The 15,794-nt window shown below is 63.8% G+C and overlaps 1 protein-coding gene across 2 annotated transcripts in view; it reads left to right on the forward strand.

Annotated features, from left to right (window-relative positions):
• PKN1 (protein kinase N1) overlaps window positions 1–15,794 on the forward strand; it is a 49,911-nt gene that overhangs the window by 13,909 nt on the left and 20,208 nt on the right. Inside the window, exons 1-2 of one of the 2 annotated variants that reach the window (XM_038378938.2) lie at window positions 11,773–11,941; window positions 14,273–14,570. In XM_038378938.2, coding sequence (XP_038234866.1) covers window positions 11,897–11,941; window positions 14,273–14,570 — 343 coding nt within the window. In that variant the 5' untranslated portion in view covers window positions 11,773–11,896. Of the gene's footprint in view, window positions 1–11,772; window positions 11,942–14,272; window positions 14,571–15,794 lie in introns of those variants that run through there. The other variant, XM_038378939.2, reaches the window with a different exon arrangement.

The following is a 15,794-nucleotide window of genomic DNA, read 5'->3' on the forward strand; positions in this document are numbered from 1 at the left end:
GGTGTATTATGGTAGCGTATAGAAACCCCCACAGAGATTGGGGCCTGTCACTTTGGGCACTGCACAGACTCCTCCCCTCCCCCCCAGATTGAGATGGGGGCCCCGTTGCACTGGACACTGCACAGACCTCTCCCCTCCCCTCCCCCCAGACTGAGATCAAGGGCCTCCTCATGCCAGGCGCTGCACAGACCCCCCCTGCACAGGTCCCTCCCCCCCAGAGTGAGATCAGGGCTCCCATCGTGACAGATGTTGCACAGACCCCTCCCCTCCCAGACTGAGATCAAGAGCCCCCTCGTGCCAGACGCTGCATAGACCTCTCCTCCCCTGCAGACAGATTGGGGCTCCCGTTGCGCTGGGCACTGCACAAACCCCTCCTCTCCCCCCCAAATGAGACACCACTGGCCCAGGTGAGCCTGGAAGAGAGAGGGGTAACCAGGGTCAGCGCATCACCATGCGGTGGGGGGACCAATTTGATTTACAATGGATCAGGAGCAATCCCCTTCTATGGAGATATTGGCCCAATGATTCAAGCACTACCCTGGGATACAGGAGATCTGGGTTCAAGTCCCTCTGCCACAGACTCCTTGGGTGAGCCAGCTGCTCTGTGCCTCAGTTTCCCCCATCTGTACAAGGGGGATAAAAGCCCTGCCTCGGGGGGGCATCGGAGGATAAACATCACAAGTTGTGAGGCACTCGTATGCTCTGGGGCTGGGGGCCAGGGCGATGCCTCAGACAGACCTGCATGCCCCAGTTCACCCTTTCCTGAGGCAGGGAGACCCAGACAGGTCCCCAGAAACTTGCGGGGGGCACACACCCAGCCAGGACCCTGGGGTCAGTTACTCCATGCCTGGAGCCCCAGGCCTCCCCCTGCTAGAGTCTGGATTCCCGTGCATCCATTCCAGCCTGTAGGGAGGGGGATCCCCCCACACACATACATACACGGCCCCTACTTTTCCCAGAGCTTCTTGGCCCTTGTGCTGACTCGATTTCTAACTTGGCAGCAGCCCCTTAATGAAAAGGGCCTTGAGAAATGATCAGGTTAGTCTAGGCCGGCGCTGGTGATTGATGGAGGGCAGCGGGCAGGGTGTGTGTACCAGGGCCTGCGGCTCCCAGGACTGGCTCATGCTAGGGGGTGACGGGTGGGGGAGAGGGCGCTGGAGCTGGGCATCGCCTGGCTGGGCGAGCGTTACCGGAGTGGGGACGTGATGGACCCTGGGCTAGGGAGAGGGTCTCTTAGCGCTGCAGGCTCCAGTGCCTTGTGGATCTCTGTGTGTGTTGCGGGGGGGGGGTACGACCCCTCTTAGCACCCCACTCCATGCACCCCCCCACTCCCTTGTAGGAGAAGAAGGGAAGTCGGTCTCCCTTCATGCTTCAGCCAGTCAGTGCTTTTATTTATATTATGCTGCCACCGAGATGCTACTGAGACCGCCACTCCCACCCCCATCCCCACTCCCGCCAGGCCGGGAGCTGCAGGGACCCTGCATCAGAGACAGTCTCTACCTCAAAGAGTGTCCAGTCCTTGCAGACAAAGGCAGGCTCCTTTGCCCCAGTTCCTGCGTCACGGGACCACGCTGAGGTGGGTAGGGCCAGGAATCGAACCCAGATTCCCTGGCCTTGACCCACCAGCCCCTCCTTTCTCGAGCGTCTCCAGCCTGCTCCCAGTCTGGAGCAGCTGCTGCCTTGTCACATGGTAGCTCCAGCCTTTGGCAGAGGGGAGCCGGGATTGCTGCAGCTGTCGTCCATGCCAGCGCTGCCCCCCACTTGCTCCCACCGCTCCCGATCCCCCCAAACTCCCGACCAGCCCCGGACACATGCAAGGGGGGTCCCTAGCCGAGATCCCGTCTCTCTCATCTGGCCTGGACTCTGAGAGAGTCTGGTACTAAACCCACTCCCAAGACCTCTCTGCCTTGCCCGCTTGCATCGGGGCGGGGGTGTCACAGAAACAGGGTCGCACTAGCAGATCAGTCTCTCTGCCCCCGGGGGGGGTGGTGCATTTGCACCAGTGCATGCTGGCAATAGTAATACAAAGGATGATACTCTCCAGCTCGTCTGGTCTGTAGAGCTCAGAGCACTTTCCAAAGCATCATTTGAAATCGAGGCACAGGGGGGCGACTTGTCCAAGGTCACACAGAGGCCAGGCCAGAAACTGAGTCCCGGGGCAGCGATCTGACCACTAGGCCATGCTGGGACTTGTGAATTCCCTTTGCACTGGTGAAAACTGCCCCTGTTCTGTCAAGGGGCCCTCCACACGTGCTCTGCCAGAACACCATGAGACTCTGCACACTGGCCCTTTAAATCACGTCCCGTCTCCCCCACGTGCCAGTGCCAGGGCAGGGCCCTGGGAAGGAAGCTGCTGCCCACTCCGGGGACTCCTGTTAAAGGCGACCTGCAGCTGGGGGCCGGTTGACTGCCGAGAAGGGCTGCGGGGAGCCGATCTGAGCAGAGGAGAGGACGGAGTGGGCTGGCACGCTGGCTGAGGGGGGATCTGCTCGTGCCCTAGAAATACGCCGGGCAGAGGGGTGGGGGGGTGACACCTGGTGGGGCAACTAGTGAAGCTGAAGGACAATGTTGGCCCACGAACAACTGGGGATAAACTGGCCAGGGACAGATTTGGACTGGAAATTGGGAGGTTCTTGCCTGCTAGGGAGGGAGGGTCTAGAGCTGCCTGCCCCAAGCAACGGGGACAGCAGAGCGAAGCGGGGTGAAGCCGGAGCGGGCGAGGTTTCTGCCAGGGTGGCCGGGGGAGGAGGGCAGAGCTCCGTGCCCCAGGAGGCACCTGGAACGGGGCTGCGGCTGGGGCTGTGATTTCTAGAACTCGTTTTCCGGCTCTCAGAGGTTCTGGGGGAGGAGGGGTGGCGGATGCTGGAGTGCCCCCACGTGGGGCCATGATGGGCCACGGGTCCCTCACAGAGCCCCAAGCCATACCCTGGCTGCCTTGTGCCACAGTGGGGCCCTCAGAGCAGGCGTGCTGTACACCCCCTAGATCAGGCCGGGACACTGCCGAGCTGGGGCAGGTCGCCCGGGCCGTGGAGCTGGGAGGCATTCAGGTCTTGCCGTCCCCGGGCTGAGTCTGCAGCTCTCTGGAGCTGGGGTGGCAGCCCAGAGCCTGAATCTGTTACTGGGCGTGTGGTGAGGGATAGCTCAGTGGTTTGAGCATTGGCCTGCTAAAGCCAGGGTTGTGAGTTCAATCCTTGAGGGGGCCATTTAGGGGATCTGGGGCAGAAATTGGGGATTGGTCCTGCTTTGAGCAGGGGGTTGGACTAGATGACCTCCTGAGGTCCCTTCCAACCCTGATATTCTATGATCTATGAGGGACGGTCGCTCCTGTCGGCCTCAATCGGAGCCAGCCAGGTCTGCTGGGTGCTACGCACTCCCCGACCGGGCTCAGGGCCCCCGCAGCGTCCAGTGCGACGGGAGCCCCCTTCTCAGTCAGGGGAGGGGAGCGGTCTGTGCAGCACCTGGCATGACGGGGCCCTGATCTCAGTGTAGTGGGGAGGGGTCTGTGCAGTGCCTGGCGCGACAGGGGGCCCCAATCCCATAATGGGGAGGAGCGGAGGGGTCTGTGCAGCGCCTGTCACGACAGGGGCCCTGACCTCAGCCTGGCAGGAGGGAAGGGGTCTGTGCAGCGCCCGGCGCGACGGGATCTCACTCGGGATCTATTTTCCCAGCAGCACTAATTCAGATGAATTTCCCCTCCAAGCTTGCCAAGTGCCGGCTCTCTCAGCTCGGGAAGTTGCCTTCCCGCTCGCCCCCCCGCCTCTCCGCTCTGCCAGGGCAGCGCCCCCACCCGCCCCTGCGCCATCGGGGCTCTGGCACTGAGCCCCGTGGTGCTGGCGGCCAGGGAGGCTGAATGGCTGCTTTGTGCTGCTCGAGGCTCAGCTGTCTGGAGACACTGACGGGGGAACTGGAGGCGGTGCGATGGGAGGGGTTTCCAGGGGATTGGCCCAGCAGCGGCCAGGGGCCCGTAACCCCCTGTCAGCGAGACCGAGTGCGCCGGGACTATGGGCCCGGGAGAGGGTGAATTACAGACACGGCCCCATGCGCTCTGGCTGGAAACGGGCACCCGCTGACTTCAGTGCCAGGCAGGTCTCATAGGCGCAATGCACTCCGGGCCCACTCTGCCTGCCATGGCCCGACCAACGGGCACTGGGGTCAGTGATAGCACCGGGCAGCCCACACCCCACTGCTGCATGCCACCACTCACTGGGTGCTGCCAGAGCCGGAGGAAATGGGGGGACTGAATGAGAGAAAGGGTGGCCCAGTCGTGAGAGCACAAGAGACCCGGGAGACCTGGGTTCAAGTCCTGGCTCTGCTACAGACTCCCGGAGTGACCTCCGACAAATCACTCAGCCAGTCTGTGCTTCAGTTTCCCCCTCTGTACAATGGGGATAAGAGCCCTGCCCTGGCCCACAGGGAGTGTGAGGATAAATACAGTGAGGAGCCCAGATGCCATGGTGATGGGAGCTCTGTAATGACCCTAGATCCTGCTCTGCTTGATCAGGGCACCAACCCTCATTACAGGTCTTACTGGGGTTTAATTTTTTTAGTGGTGGCCCTGCAGGGGGAACCAGAACACCTGGGTTCCACCCATCCCCAGCTCTGGGAGGGGAGTGGGGTCTAGTGGTTAGAGCAGGAGGGAGCAGGGAATCAGGACTCCTGGGTTCCATTCCCTGCTGTGTCCCTGGTTCCCAGTACAACTTCAGGCCAATTTCTCTGTGCCTCAGTTTCCTCCCCCCCCCATGAGTGTGGAGATCATAAAGCCCAGCCCCCAGGGGTGCTTGTGGGGCTCATTCGAGGTCTGTAAAGGGCTGTGGGAGCCTGTGCCCAAGACAGAGCGATTTGGGAGCCGTTGCCCTGCGTGTGAGCCGAGGGCAGGGGGATGAAAGTAGCTGGTGCAGGCACCTCCAGCACAGGCCATGGGGCTGCAGGTGTAGCGTTGGAGGGAGACATGGGGCTCTGGGTAGCAGCCAAAGCCGCCTGGGATCCCAGGGTGGGAAATGTTGGGCTTGACAGATGGCCAGTTAGCTGCTTTCTGCTCCACACAGCCTGGTAAACCAGGGCCGTGTTATTAGGTGTATTATGATAACACCTAGATGCCCTAGCTGAAACCAGGGCCCCACTGTGCCAGGTGCTGCCCAGACCCAAGGAGAGGCAGGCCCTGCCCTGGAGAACTCTGAGTGAATAGACCGAAGGTGGAAAAGGAAACTGAGGCACAGAGCAGCAAGGTCATTTGCCTGTGGTCACCCAGCAGTGGATAGAACCCAGGAGTCCTGGTTCCTAACCGCTCCCCGCCAACCCACTAGACCCCCCTCCCCTCCCTGAGTCAGGGATAGAACCCAGGAATCCTGGTTCCTAACTGCTCCCCGCCAACCTAGTAAACCCCCGTCCCCGAGCTGAGAATAGAACCCAGGAATCCTGGTTCCTAACCGCTCTCCACCAACCCACTAGACCCCCCTCCTTTCCTCTCCCCTCCCCGAGCCAGGGATAGAACCCAGGAGTCCTGGTTCCTAACTGCTCCCCGCCAACCCACTAGACCCCCCTCCCCTCCCCAAGCCGGGGATAGAACCCAGGAGTCCTGCGCCCTCACTCCAGCACCTCAGCCCTGGCCTTACAGTACATTTTCTCCATTCTCTCTGCCTCAGCCCTCCTGGCCTGTAAGACAGCAACAGCTATTGCCTTGGGGGCAGGCACGTCCCTAACCATGTGGGGGACCCCGCTCCTGCTGAGCCGGGGGCCCATCTAGCTCAGTCTCCTGGCAGCAGCAGCTGCTGCGAAGGAGGGGGCAGGCACCATGCAGGCAGGGGACAGCTGCCCCCCGCCCCCGAGAGATTGGGGGGAAGGACTGGGGTTCAAACCCAGATCCCGGAGCCGACAGTCCTCCCGGAGCCGCAGCTGCCGAAGGAAGGTTGACCAGCGGGGTGTCCCTGCAGGGGTCTGGGCTTGGTGCTTGGTGTGACGCAGCAGGGAGGGGGGAGTGCTGACCTGGGAATGTGGTAGGGCAGTTTCACTGGGGATGGGAGACTGTCCCCTGAGCCAGGAGGGGGAGCAGGGAGGTAACACCTCTGCCCGGGAAACTGACAAAGGCTGCAGGAGAGAGCCAGCTTGGGGGGGGTGTGGAATGCAGGGAACCCCAAGGCTGGCGTCTAAGCTCCCTGCCCCCCAGAAGGACTTAACTGAGGGGTCCTGGTTGTAACCCCAAGCTCTGTTTTAGACCGTGTTCCTATTGTCCAATAAACCTTCCGTTTTACTGGCTGGCTGAGAGTCACGGCAAATGAAGAGGGGTGCAGGGCCCCGGACTCCCCCACACTCCGTGACACTTGGCGTGTCCGACTGGGGCCTTCCAAGTGCAGTTTCCAGGCTGGATCCTCAGCAGCGAGAGGCCCAGTGACGTGGGCAGCAGCGCAGCCGGGGCGGGTGGGCACCGGCCGGGGGTCTGGCCCCACCGACCCCCAGCGCAACCGGGGTGAGTAGGCACCGGCTCAGGGTCTGGCCACACCGACCCCAGGACAGCCAGGTCAGCACCAGCTGGGGATCTCCCCATTGACTGCAGTGGGGCAATGCCTCTTTATGCCCACAGGAGATCTGGCCCCCCAGACTGTAGCCGGGTCAGACCCCAGCGCTGGGTTTGGGTGGCTCATCTTGCTTCAAAGGAGCTTGTGCGTGACGCTGGTTTGCATACAGCTGCCCAGCCTGCCCCTCCTCCCAGGAACCTGCCTGTGATGCTGGTTATTATTCAAATTTAATTTCTCTAAGGCCGGGAACACAGAGAGCCCTTGCCCCAGCCCCCCCGGCACCTCTGATGTTATTTAAAGAACCAGTGCAACTAATGCAGCCTGGATCCCAGCATCCTCCCTCTGTCCCACACAAGGAACCAGTTGGCCAGCCAAACTCCTGCCCTTCTCCGCTCAGTCCTGCCCGCGCTCCCTGCTGCTCAGTTGTCGCAGTGAGTCACGCATCCAGGCTCATGTAACGTTTATTCTGGGGTTGCGCCTGGAGACTGCACCTGGAATCAGGCCTCGTTGTGCTAGGCGCTGTACGGCCCGGACAGGCTTGGCTCCCGCAGCTGCACTCCCAGTCGAGCTCCAGAGTAAGCAGGGCACTGGGTGCTTGTGGCCTTTGGAGAAGCCAGTTCTGGTGGGAGCTGGACAAGCCAGGATGCTGGGAAAACCAGGATGCTGGGCGTGAAGCCAGATTAGCTGCACTGTTTCTTTAAATAACGTTAAAGGCGCCAGCGAGGGTGGGGAAAGGAGCCATGGGGTCAAGATGTCACATTGGTGGGGCAGACTCTAAAATTTGAAACAGCAAATGGGTCACCCCGTTGATGGCTGCTGGGCGTGAGCAGGGTCTGTGCACATGGGTGAGGGTTTGCAATTGCATGGTTATGCCGGCATCACCAGGAGGCGCTGTTACACAGCCTGACATGCTCTTTGCATGCGAGCGAGTGTTCAGTCTCAGTAGACTTGCTGCTGGTAAATCATAGAATCATAGAATATCAGGGTTGGAAGGGACCTCAGGAGATCATCTAGTCCAACCCCCTGCTCAAAGCAGGACCAATCCCCAATTTTTGCCCCAGATCCCTAAACGGCCCCCTCAAGGATTGAACTCACAACCCTGAGTTTAGCAGGCCAATACTCAAACCACTAAGCTATCCCTCCCCCCATGGTGGCATTGACCTGCCCATGCTTCATAGGGGAGCTGCTGCAAGCAGCAGGGGAGTTTACTCCCAGCCTGGGTCTCCCCAGCGAGAGCCAGTGCTTGGGGCAGAGTCACTCCCTGGGCACCAGACGTTGATGCAGGGCTGAGATCCAGGGTTGCCCTGCATGCTGTTGTGCCCACCTCTGCCCCAGGACTGGGGCAGGGACAGTAAACTAGGGGACTCCCCAGGCACTGCACCATCGATTCCTCCCCCAAGAGGAAACCTCCCTGTGGGGCCCGGCCCCCTGCTGCAGCTCAGCGGAGGGGGTGACAACACTTCACCCTTCCCAGTGCGTTAGCATTGCCCAGATGTGAGCCAGTTATCAACCCTGCTGGCGGGAAGCAGGATCTGTATCATTCTCACCATTGTGCTGATGGGGAAACTGAGGCACAGAGAGGCAGTGACTTGCCCCAGGTCACCCAGCGGCAGAGCCAGGACTGGAACCCGGGGCCCTCCCTATCGAGTTCTCTGCTTCTCAGGAGCAATTAGAATCATGGACTATCAGGGTTGGAAGGAACCTCAGGAGGTCATCTAGTCCAACCCCCTGCTCAAAGCAGGACCAATCCCCAATTTCTGCCCCAGATCCCCTAAATGGCCCCCTCAAGGACTGAATTCACAACCGTGGGTTTAGCAGGCCAATGCACAAACCACTGAGCTATCCCTCCCCCACTGAGTTATCCCTCCTTTTGAATCCGAGCCAGGCGGTGATGTCGGCTCCATGTTGGCTGCTATTGTAGATTCACTCTGGATGTTCCCGGACCTTCGGCCTCGCAGCTCTCTCGGCAAATCCCCCAGCGCTGTGACTAGCAGATCAGGGGCCGATGAGGAGGAGTTAGGGTGGAAGGTGCATTGGGCAGCTGCTGGCTGGAGAAGATGTGCTGGGTGGGCTCCTCGAAGGACAAGGTGTCTGCTGAAGGGAACCAGGCCACCGGGTTTCCTGCCAGCTGCTCCGGGCATGGGGCCGGGGATATGGCCAGCCAAGGGCATGGTCGAGTCCTAGCCAGTAGCTCGTTTTTTTCTCTTCTTTTAAAGGGCTGCGTCACTCTGGTCACAGGCTGAGCCGGCCTCTGTCCATCCCGGAGATCGTAGCCTGAACTCCCAGAGCGAGCTCTCATCTTGTGGGCTTGGCTCCCCGCTCCCTGGCCAAGCCCAGCGGGGCCGAGATGTGAGGGGGAGGGAGGTTACTGGAGCAGCCAAGCAGGACTGCTGCAAGTCGCGGGATGTGGATCCCTCCTAGCATGGCATTGGGGTCAGCACTGACTGTGAGGGAAGAGCGCTCCTGCTGAGCTCCCCACCCTGCTCCCAGCAGCACAGCGCCCCCAGCGCCGCTCTGGAGCTAGCACTGACAGCAGGGGAGAGCGCCCCCCGCTGAGCCCCCCTGCTCCCTGCAGCACAGCGCCCCCCAGCGCCGCTCTGGAGCTAGCACTTACAGCAGGGGACAGCCCCCCCGCTGAGCCCCCCTGCTCCCTGCAGCACAGCGCCCCCCAGCGCCGCTCTGGAGCTAGCACTGACAGCAGGGGAGAGCGCCCCCCGCTGAGCCCCCCTGCTCCCTGCAGCACAGCGCCCCCCAGCGCCGCTCTGGAGCTAGCACTGACAGCAGGGGAGAGCGCCCCCCGCTGAGCCCCCCTGCTCCCTGCAGCACAGCGCCCCCCAGCGCCGCTTTGGAGATAGCACTGACAGCAGGGGACAGCCCCCCCGCTGAGCCCCCCTGCTCCCTGCAGCACAGCGCCCCCCAGCGCCGCTCTGGAGCTAGCACTGACAGCAGGGGAGAGCGCCCCCCGCTGAGCCCCCCTGCTCCCTGCAGCACAGCGCCCCCCAGCGCCGCTCTGGAGCTAGCACTGACAGCAGGGGAGAGCGCCCCCCGCTGAGCCCCCCTGCTCCCTGCAGCACAGCGCCCCCCAGCGCCGCTTTGGAGCTAGCACTGACAGCAGGGGAGAGCCCCCCCGCTGAGCCCCCCTGCTCCCTGCAGCACAGCGCTCCCCAGCGCCTCTCTGGAGCTAGCACTTACAGCAGGGGAGAGCCCCCCCGCTGAGCCCCCCTGCTCCCTGCAGCACAGCGCCCCCCAGCGCCGCTTTGGAGCTAGCACTGACAGCAGGGGACAGCCCCCCCGCTGAGCCCCCCTGCTCCCTGCAGCACAGCGCCCCCCAGCGCCGCTCTGGAGCTAGCACTGACAGCAGGGGAGAGCGCCCCCCGCTGAGCCCCCCTGCTCCCTGCAGCACAGCGCCCCCCAGCGCCGCTCTGGAGCTAGCACTGACAGCAGGGGAGAGCCCCCCCGCTGAGCCCCCCTGCTCCCTGCAGCACAGCGCCCCCTAGCGCTGCACCAGGCCAGCACCGCCTGCCGGGGAGCTCTAGTGAGTCAGCCGCCCTCGTTTCCCGCAGCCGGAGATCTCCCGACCAGGCATTGACCCTGTGATCTGGCCACATGCCCGCGCTGGGTGGAGCTGCCCAGCCAGCGCCCTGGGACGCTCGGGTGCCATTCCCAGGGAGTTCCATCCCCTTCCCCTTGTGCAGTGATGGAGCAGCGCAGAGGGGGGTCGCCTCTCGCTCCCACTCACCCCTGACAGCCAGGGGCTGGCCCCGGTACAGGCTGCTGGCCCCCGGCCTGCTGGCCTTTCCAGGAGCTGCCGGGATCTGGGAGAGACTCCAGCCTCTTCCTGTGACTCACTGCAGCCTGGTCTGTGCTGGGATTCGTCTCACATGGTGACCCCCCCCCCCGGTGCAGGCTCCGGGTGCAGAGAGGAAGAGCTGCTGTTTGCACCGGTGCAGCTGGCCCCTTGCCTCGGGACAGAGCCCGGCTTTGCAGCTAGTGCGTGGGGGCGGCGGCACCAGGGGCTGCAACTGGGGCCAGTCCCCGGGGCAGAAGGGCCCCCGCCCCCACTTGTCTGGTGCTGAGTCTCTGCAGTAACAGGGCCTGCTGCAGCTGTTTGGGCCGTGTGCCGGGACCTGGCCTGGCCTTGGCTAAGCAGCTTTGGCCTGGGTGGGAGACCTCAAACCAATGGGCAGGGAGAGGGGTCGGAGGCTCTCTCCAGTCGAGTCTGTTGGCCCCCCTGTGACACGAGGGGGCGCTGCAGGGTGGGGGTTCAGCAGGAGATGCTTTCTCGCCTTCCAGTCTGTGCTGGCCCCAATGTCCCCACGTGGCACTAGGGGGTGCTGTGGGGTAGGGCGCTCAATAGGGAGTGCCCCAGCATGGCACTAGGGGGCACTGTGCTGCAGGGAGTGGGGTGGGCGGCTCAATAGGGGGTGGCACTAGGGGGCACTGCTGCAGGGAATGAGGGGGGAGGGGCTCAAGTCACCCAGCAGAGCCGGGGATGGAACCCAGGTGTCCTGTGTTCCTGCCCAGTGCTGAGCCCGTCCCATGTCGCGCTGGGGCCCGTCTGTAGCTCCGGAGTGGGGCAGCCCGGCTCTTGTGCAGCAAGGTGCGGCCAGCTGGGGTGGGTGCCAGGCCTAGCCTGGCTGCACAGATCTGCTGAGTTACCCAATCTGAGCCCCGCCCCCACGCCTGTTCAACATCCTCCATGGCTCAGAGGGGCACGTGGGGAGCAGCCACCTCGACAGCTGCTCGCAGAGGGCCAGAAAAGGGGAAGGAGCCGCCCCCCGCCCCCATGCTCTGGGTCCCATCCCGGCTCTGAGTCGGTGGAAAGGAGAAAGCTGCCTACCCGGGGCCTGTGCAGGGCTAGTGGGTCTCTAGTACAGAGTTAATCAGGGTGAAGGGAGAGTGCACCCCGCAGCCGCCTCTGGGGTGGGACAGGGGGCTGTCTATACAGGGATCCCCCACCCGGCGCTGAGATGCAGCCACCTCTGGGGTGGGACATGGGGGCTGTTTAGCTGGGATCCCTGGATGATCATCCCAGTTTTGGGGCCCAGAGGGCTCTGCCTCGGGGTGTTTCTGGAGGGGCATGGGGTGGGGTCGTTTGGTCCCTGGGGGCGAGAGCTCAGTGGGTTCTCCCTGGGGGCACTGGGGCTGCCCTGTGGGAGTCTCCCCCGTTACCCTTTGGGCCCAGGCCTGGCGGGGGCGGATCCAGGTCCAGCCCGTGTGCTCGGGGTGGCTGGAGGCAGCGCTGCGGCGCGGGAAGGGGAAGTGGTTTTTGACACGGGGCGGGGGGAGTGATAGATTCCGAGCGGCAGGAGGGCGGGTGTGGCCCAGCGCACAGACCGAAGGACGAACGGGGGGCCCGGCCTGGATGCCCCCCCCGGGCCAGGATGTCGCTCTCTGAGTCAGACTCCTGCTCTGAGCACGATCTGGAGGTACCCGGCAGGATGGGCGCCCCTGGGGGGCATGAATTGCCCCCATCCCGCTGCCCTGGCACAATGGAGACGGGGAGGGTGGCAAAGGGGCGGTGGGGGGCCCCCCCGGGGGGAGGGGAATCAGCCAACCCCCACCCCATAAAATAAAATATGACTCTGCAAGGCAGGGCACGGTGTGGGCCTGGCGGGGGATGGGAACCAGGGTGAGGCTGGTACTTGGGTGGCACTATGCAGGGTGCACGGTGCGTTTCCTTCCCAGCTACTGCTACTGCGCCAGCTGCCTGCAAACAGCCACTGTGGGAGGGGCCGGGAGGAAGGGATGGGGATCCGCCCCCATCTAGGCCCCCCACGCCGCCATCTTCTAGCCAGCCCCCCCGCTGCTCCCCCAAGAGGCCATGGCTGCTCCAGGGTGGCACATTGTTAACTAAGGAACCTCCCCCCTCGGCTCTGCCCCTCCCGGGGGGTGGGGGGCTGCAGTGCAAGGGCTGATTACTGAGTGCCCAGGGGGCACAGAGGGGTGGAAATCCCACTGGCAATGGGAAAACCAGCCGCCAGCGCCCTGGCAGTGGGGCTGGGAGCCGGCTGAGCTGTCTGGGAGCATCCTAGACACAGATTTCCAGAGGCCCCCCCCACCTGACCCCTCCCCAGAGACCCTCGCCTAGCTGTCTCTGTGCCCAGAGATGAGCTGGTATTGTCCATATTATAGTAGGGCCTACAGGCCCCAACTGGGATCACCCCTGCTCCCTGGTCATTGTGCTGGGCACTGCCCAGACCCCAATGGAGATCAGGCCCCTGGTAGTGCCGGGCGCTGCCCAGACCCCAACTGAGCTCGGGACAGAGGGCTGGGATGGGGCAGGGGAGCCCGTGAGCACAGGGGGAATCGAGGGGCTGTTGGGCCAGCACATGCAGTGGTATAGAGGGGCAGGTGGGAGGCGGGTAGGGGGCTGTCGGCATGGAGGCTGTTGCAGGGAAGCCATAGAGGTAGGAAGTAGGGAGAGGGTTGTTGGGGGGCAGCGATGGAGGTGGGTGGCCCAGAGGGGGCTGTCAGGGGGTGGGGGGAGGTTGGAGCAGTTGTGGAGGTGGGGGGGCCAGGTGGGGGTCTGTTAGGGTGCAATCGTGGAGGTGGGGGCCCAGGGAAGGGGCTGTCAGGGGTTGGGGGGCTGTTGGGGGGCAGTTGTGGAGGTGGGGGGCAGGGAGCGGACTGTCGGGGGGTAGTTGTGGAGGTGGGCGGCAGGGAGGAGGCTGTCAGGGTGGGGGTCTCTTGGGGAGTAGCCGTGGAGGTGGGAGGCAGGGAAGGGGCTGTCAGAGGTTGGGGGGCTGTTGGAGGGCAGTTGTGGAGGTGGAGGGCAGGAAGGGGACTGTTGGGGGGTAGCCGTGGAGGTGGGAGGGAGAGGGCTGTTGGGGTGCAGTCGTGGAGGTGGGGGGCAGGGAGGGGGCTGTCAGGGGGTGGGGGTCTGTTGGGAGGCAGCCGTGGAGGTGGGGGCTGTCAGGGGTTGGGGGACTGTCGGGGGGCAGTTGTGGTGGTGGGGGGCAGGGAGGGGACTGTCGGGGGGTAGCCGTGGAGGTGGGTGGCAGGGAGGAGGCTGTCAGGGTGGGGGTCTGTTGGGGAGTAGCCGTGGAGGTGGGGGCCCAGGGAAGGGGCTGTCAGGGGTTGGGAGGCTGTTGGGGGGCAGTTGTGGAGGTGGGGGGCAGGGAGGGGACTGTCGGGGGGTAGCTGTGGAGGTGGGCGGCAGGGAGGAAGCTGTCAGGGTGGGGGTCTCTTGGGGAGTAGCCGTGGAGGTGGGAGGCAGGGAAGGGGCTGTCAGGGGTTGGGGGGCTGTTGGAGGGCAGTTGTGGAGGTGGGGGGCAGGAAGGGGACTGTTGGGGGGGTAGCCGTGGAGGTGGGAGGGAGAGGGCTGTTGGAGTGCAGTCGTGGAGGAGAGGGACAGGGAGGGGGCTGTCAGGGGGTGGGGGTCTGTTGGGGGCAGCCGTGGAGGTGGGGGCTGTCAAGTGTTGGGGGACTGTCGGGGGGCAGTTGTGGTGGTGGGGGGCAGGGAGGGGACTGTCAGGGGGTAGCCGTGGAGGTGGGCGGCAGGGAGGAGGCTGTCAGGGTGGGGGTCTGTTGGGGAGTAGCCGTGGAGGTGGGAGGCAGGGAGGGGGCTGTCAGGGCGTGGGGGTCTGTTGGGGGGCAGCCGTGGAGGTGGAGGCCCAGGGAAGGGGTTGTCAAGGGTTGGGGGGCTGTTGGAGGGCAGTTGTGAAGGTGGGGGGCAGGGAGAGGACTGTCGGGGGGCAGCCATGGAGGTGGGGCAGGGCCGGGCGCTACAAGCCCCTCACCCGCGCTCTCCCCTGCAGGGCGAGCAGAGCTGGTCAGTCCTGGAGCAGCTAGCGCTCGATCCCAGCCCCGACCTGGCGGCCAGCAGCATCCAGCAGCGCCTGGACGAGGAGAAGGACCGGATCCGACGCGAGATCCGCAAGGAGCTGAAGATCAAGGAGGGGGCGGAGAACCTGCGCCGGGCCACCACCGACCGCCGGAACCTGGCCAGCGTGGAGAGCGTGCTGCGCGGCTCCGACCGCAAACTGCACCAGCTGCACTGCCGGCTGCAGCACCTGGACGCCCACATCATGGTCAAGGAGCCTGAAGAGAGTGGAGGTAAGGGGGCAGGGGCATGGCAGGGGGCTGGGAGTCATGCAGGGGTCACTGGGAGGGTCACCGGAGGGCAGGGAGCAGGGATCATTGCTGGAGGACACGGGGGGGGGCAAGGAGCAGGGATCAATGCCAGGGGGCCCAGCCGGGCGGCTGAGTGCTAGGAGGGCTTGGGAGGCTGCTAGCTCAGGGCTATCTGTCCTGGAGAGGAGGCAGGTGCAAGGGGCTGGGACAGGCAGACCCCCATTAGTGGCTGGGGTTCATCAGGGGTCTGGGCACTATTCTTCCTCCTGAGATGTGACGCAAGAAGGAGGAAAGGGAACCACAAGGCAGCAAACGCTGAACAGAACCCTGGGGAGTCTCCATCTCCAAGCAGCATTGGCCGGCGGAACTTCCCGCCACTAGGTCTCAGTGAGGCCAAGAGTTCGGCGGGATTCAAACAGGCTGGGGGGTTTGTCGGGTGTCTGGGGCTGGAATGGAGACCTCAGGACACCTGCAGGATTGTCAGAGAGCCCCTCACCCCCACCCTGTGGTGTGGTGTCATAGTGTTAGCACTTGTGCCAAGATGCAGCCACCTCTGTGGTGGGACAGATCTTTGTACCAGCTGTCGGGGGCAGGAGGGTTCGGCCCTGGAAGTGGATTCCTGCATCCCCGTGGGGATTTGCTTGCCTCTAGGGTAGTTGGCAGTCTCTGCCATCAGAGACGGGATACCGGGGTAGATGGGCCCATAGAACTGCTCTGCCATGGGGATGCAGGCAGCATTACTGAGATGGCCCCAAGGAGGGTTAGGGGGCAGTGCAGACCCTGTGGGTCACCGCCACAGCTCTCCCCCCGGAGCATTTTCACTAGCTCCCTCCTCCCCATCCAGCTGGGAATTGACCCCCCTCGGTGTCTGACCTGAGCTCCCTGAGCGCCAGGCCCCTGTGCGGTGCCAGGGCTGTACCAATGACTGGGATTTCAAAACAGGAAGCTGCCAGATGCCACCTGCCCCAGCAGCGAATCGCGGCGCGAGCTGGGGGGTCCGAGGCAGGAAGCGACATGGCTGCTTCCTCTACTGAGCTAGAAAAACAAATGATCTGGCGCCTGCCACAGCCCCTCCCAGCCCAGCAGCCCCAAGTGCCCCCCCCATCCCGAGAAAGTCCATCTGCTTCATTATGACTTAATCAGCCTCAGAGAGACGTGGCGGGATAAGTCTCGTGACTGGGACATGGGGACAGGGGCAGAGCTTGT

This window comes from Dermochelys coriacea, chromosome 20 (assembly GCF_009764565.3).
Source record: "Dermochelys coriacea isolate rDerCor1 chromosome 20, rDerCor1.pri.v4, whole genome shotgun sequence".
In the NCBI taxonomy this organism is placed as follows: domain Eukaryota; kingdom Metazoa; phylum Chordata; order Testudines; family Dermochelyidae; genus Dermochelys; species Dermochelys coriacea.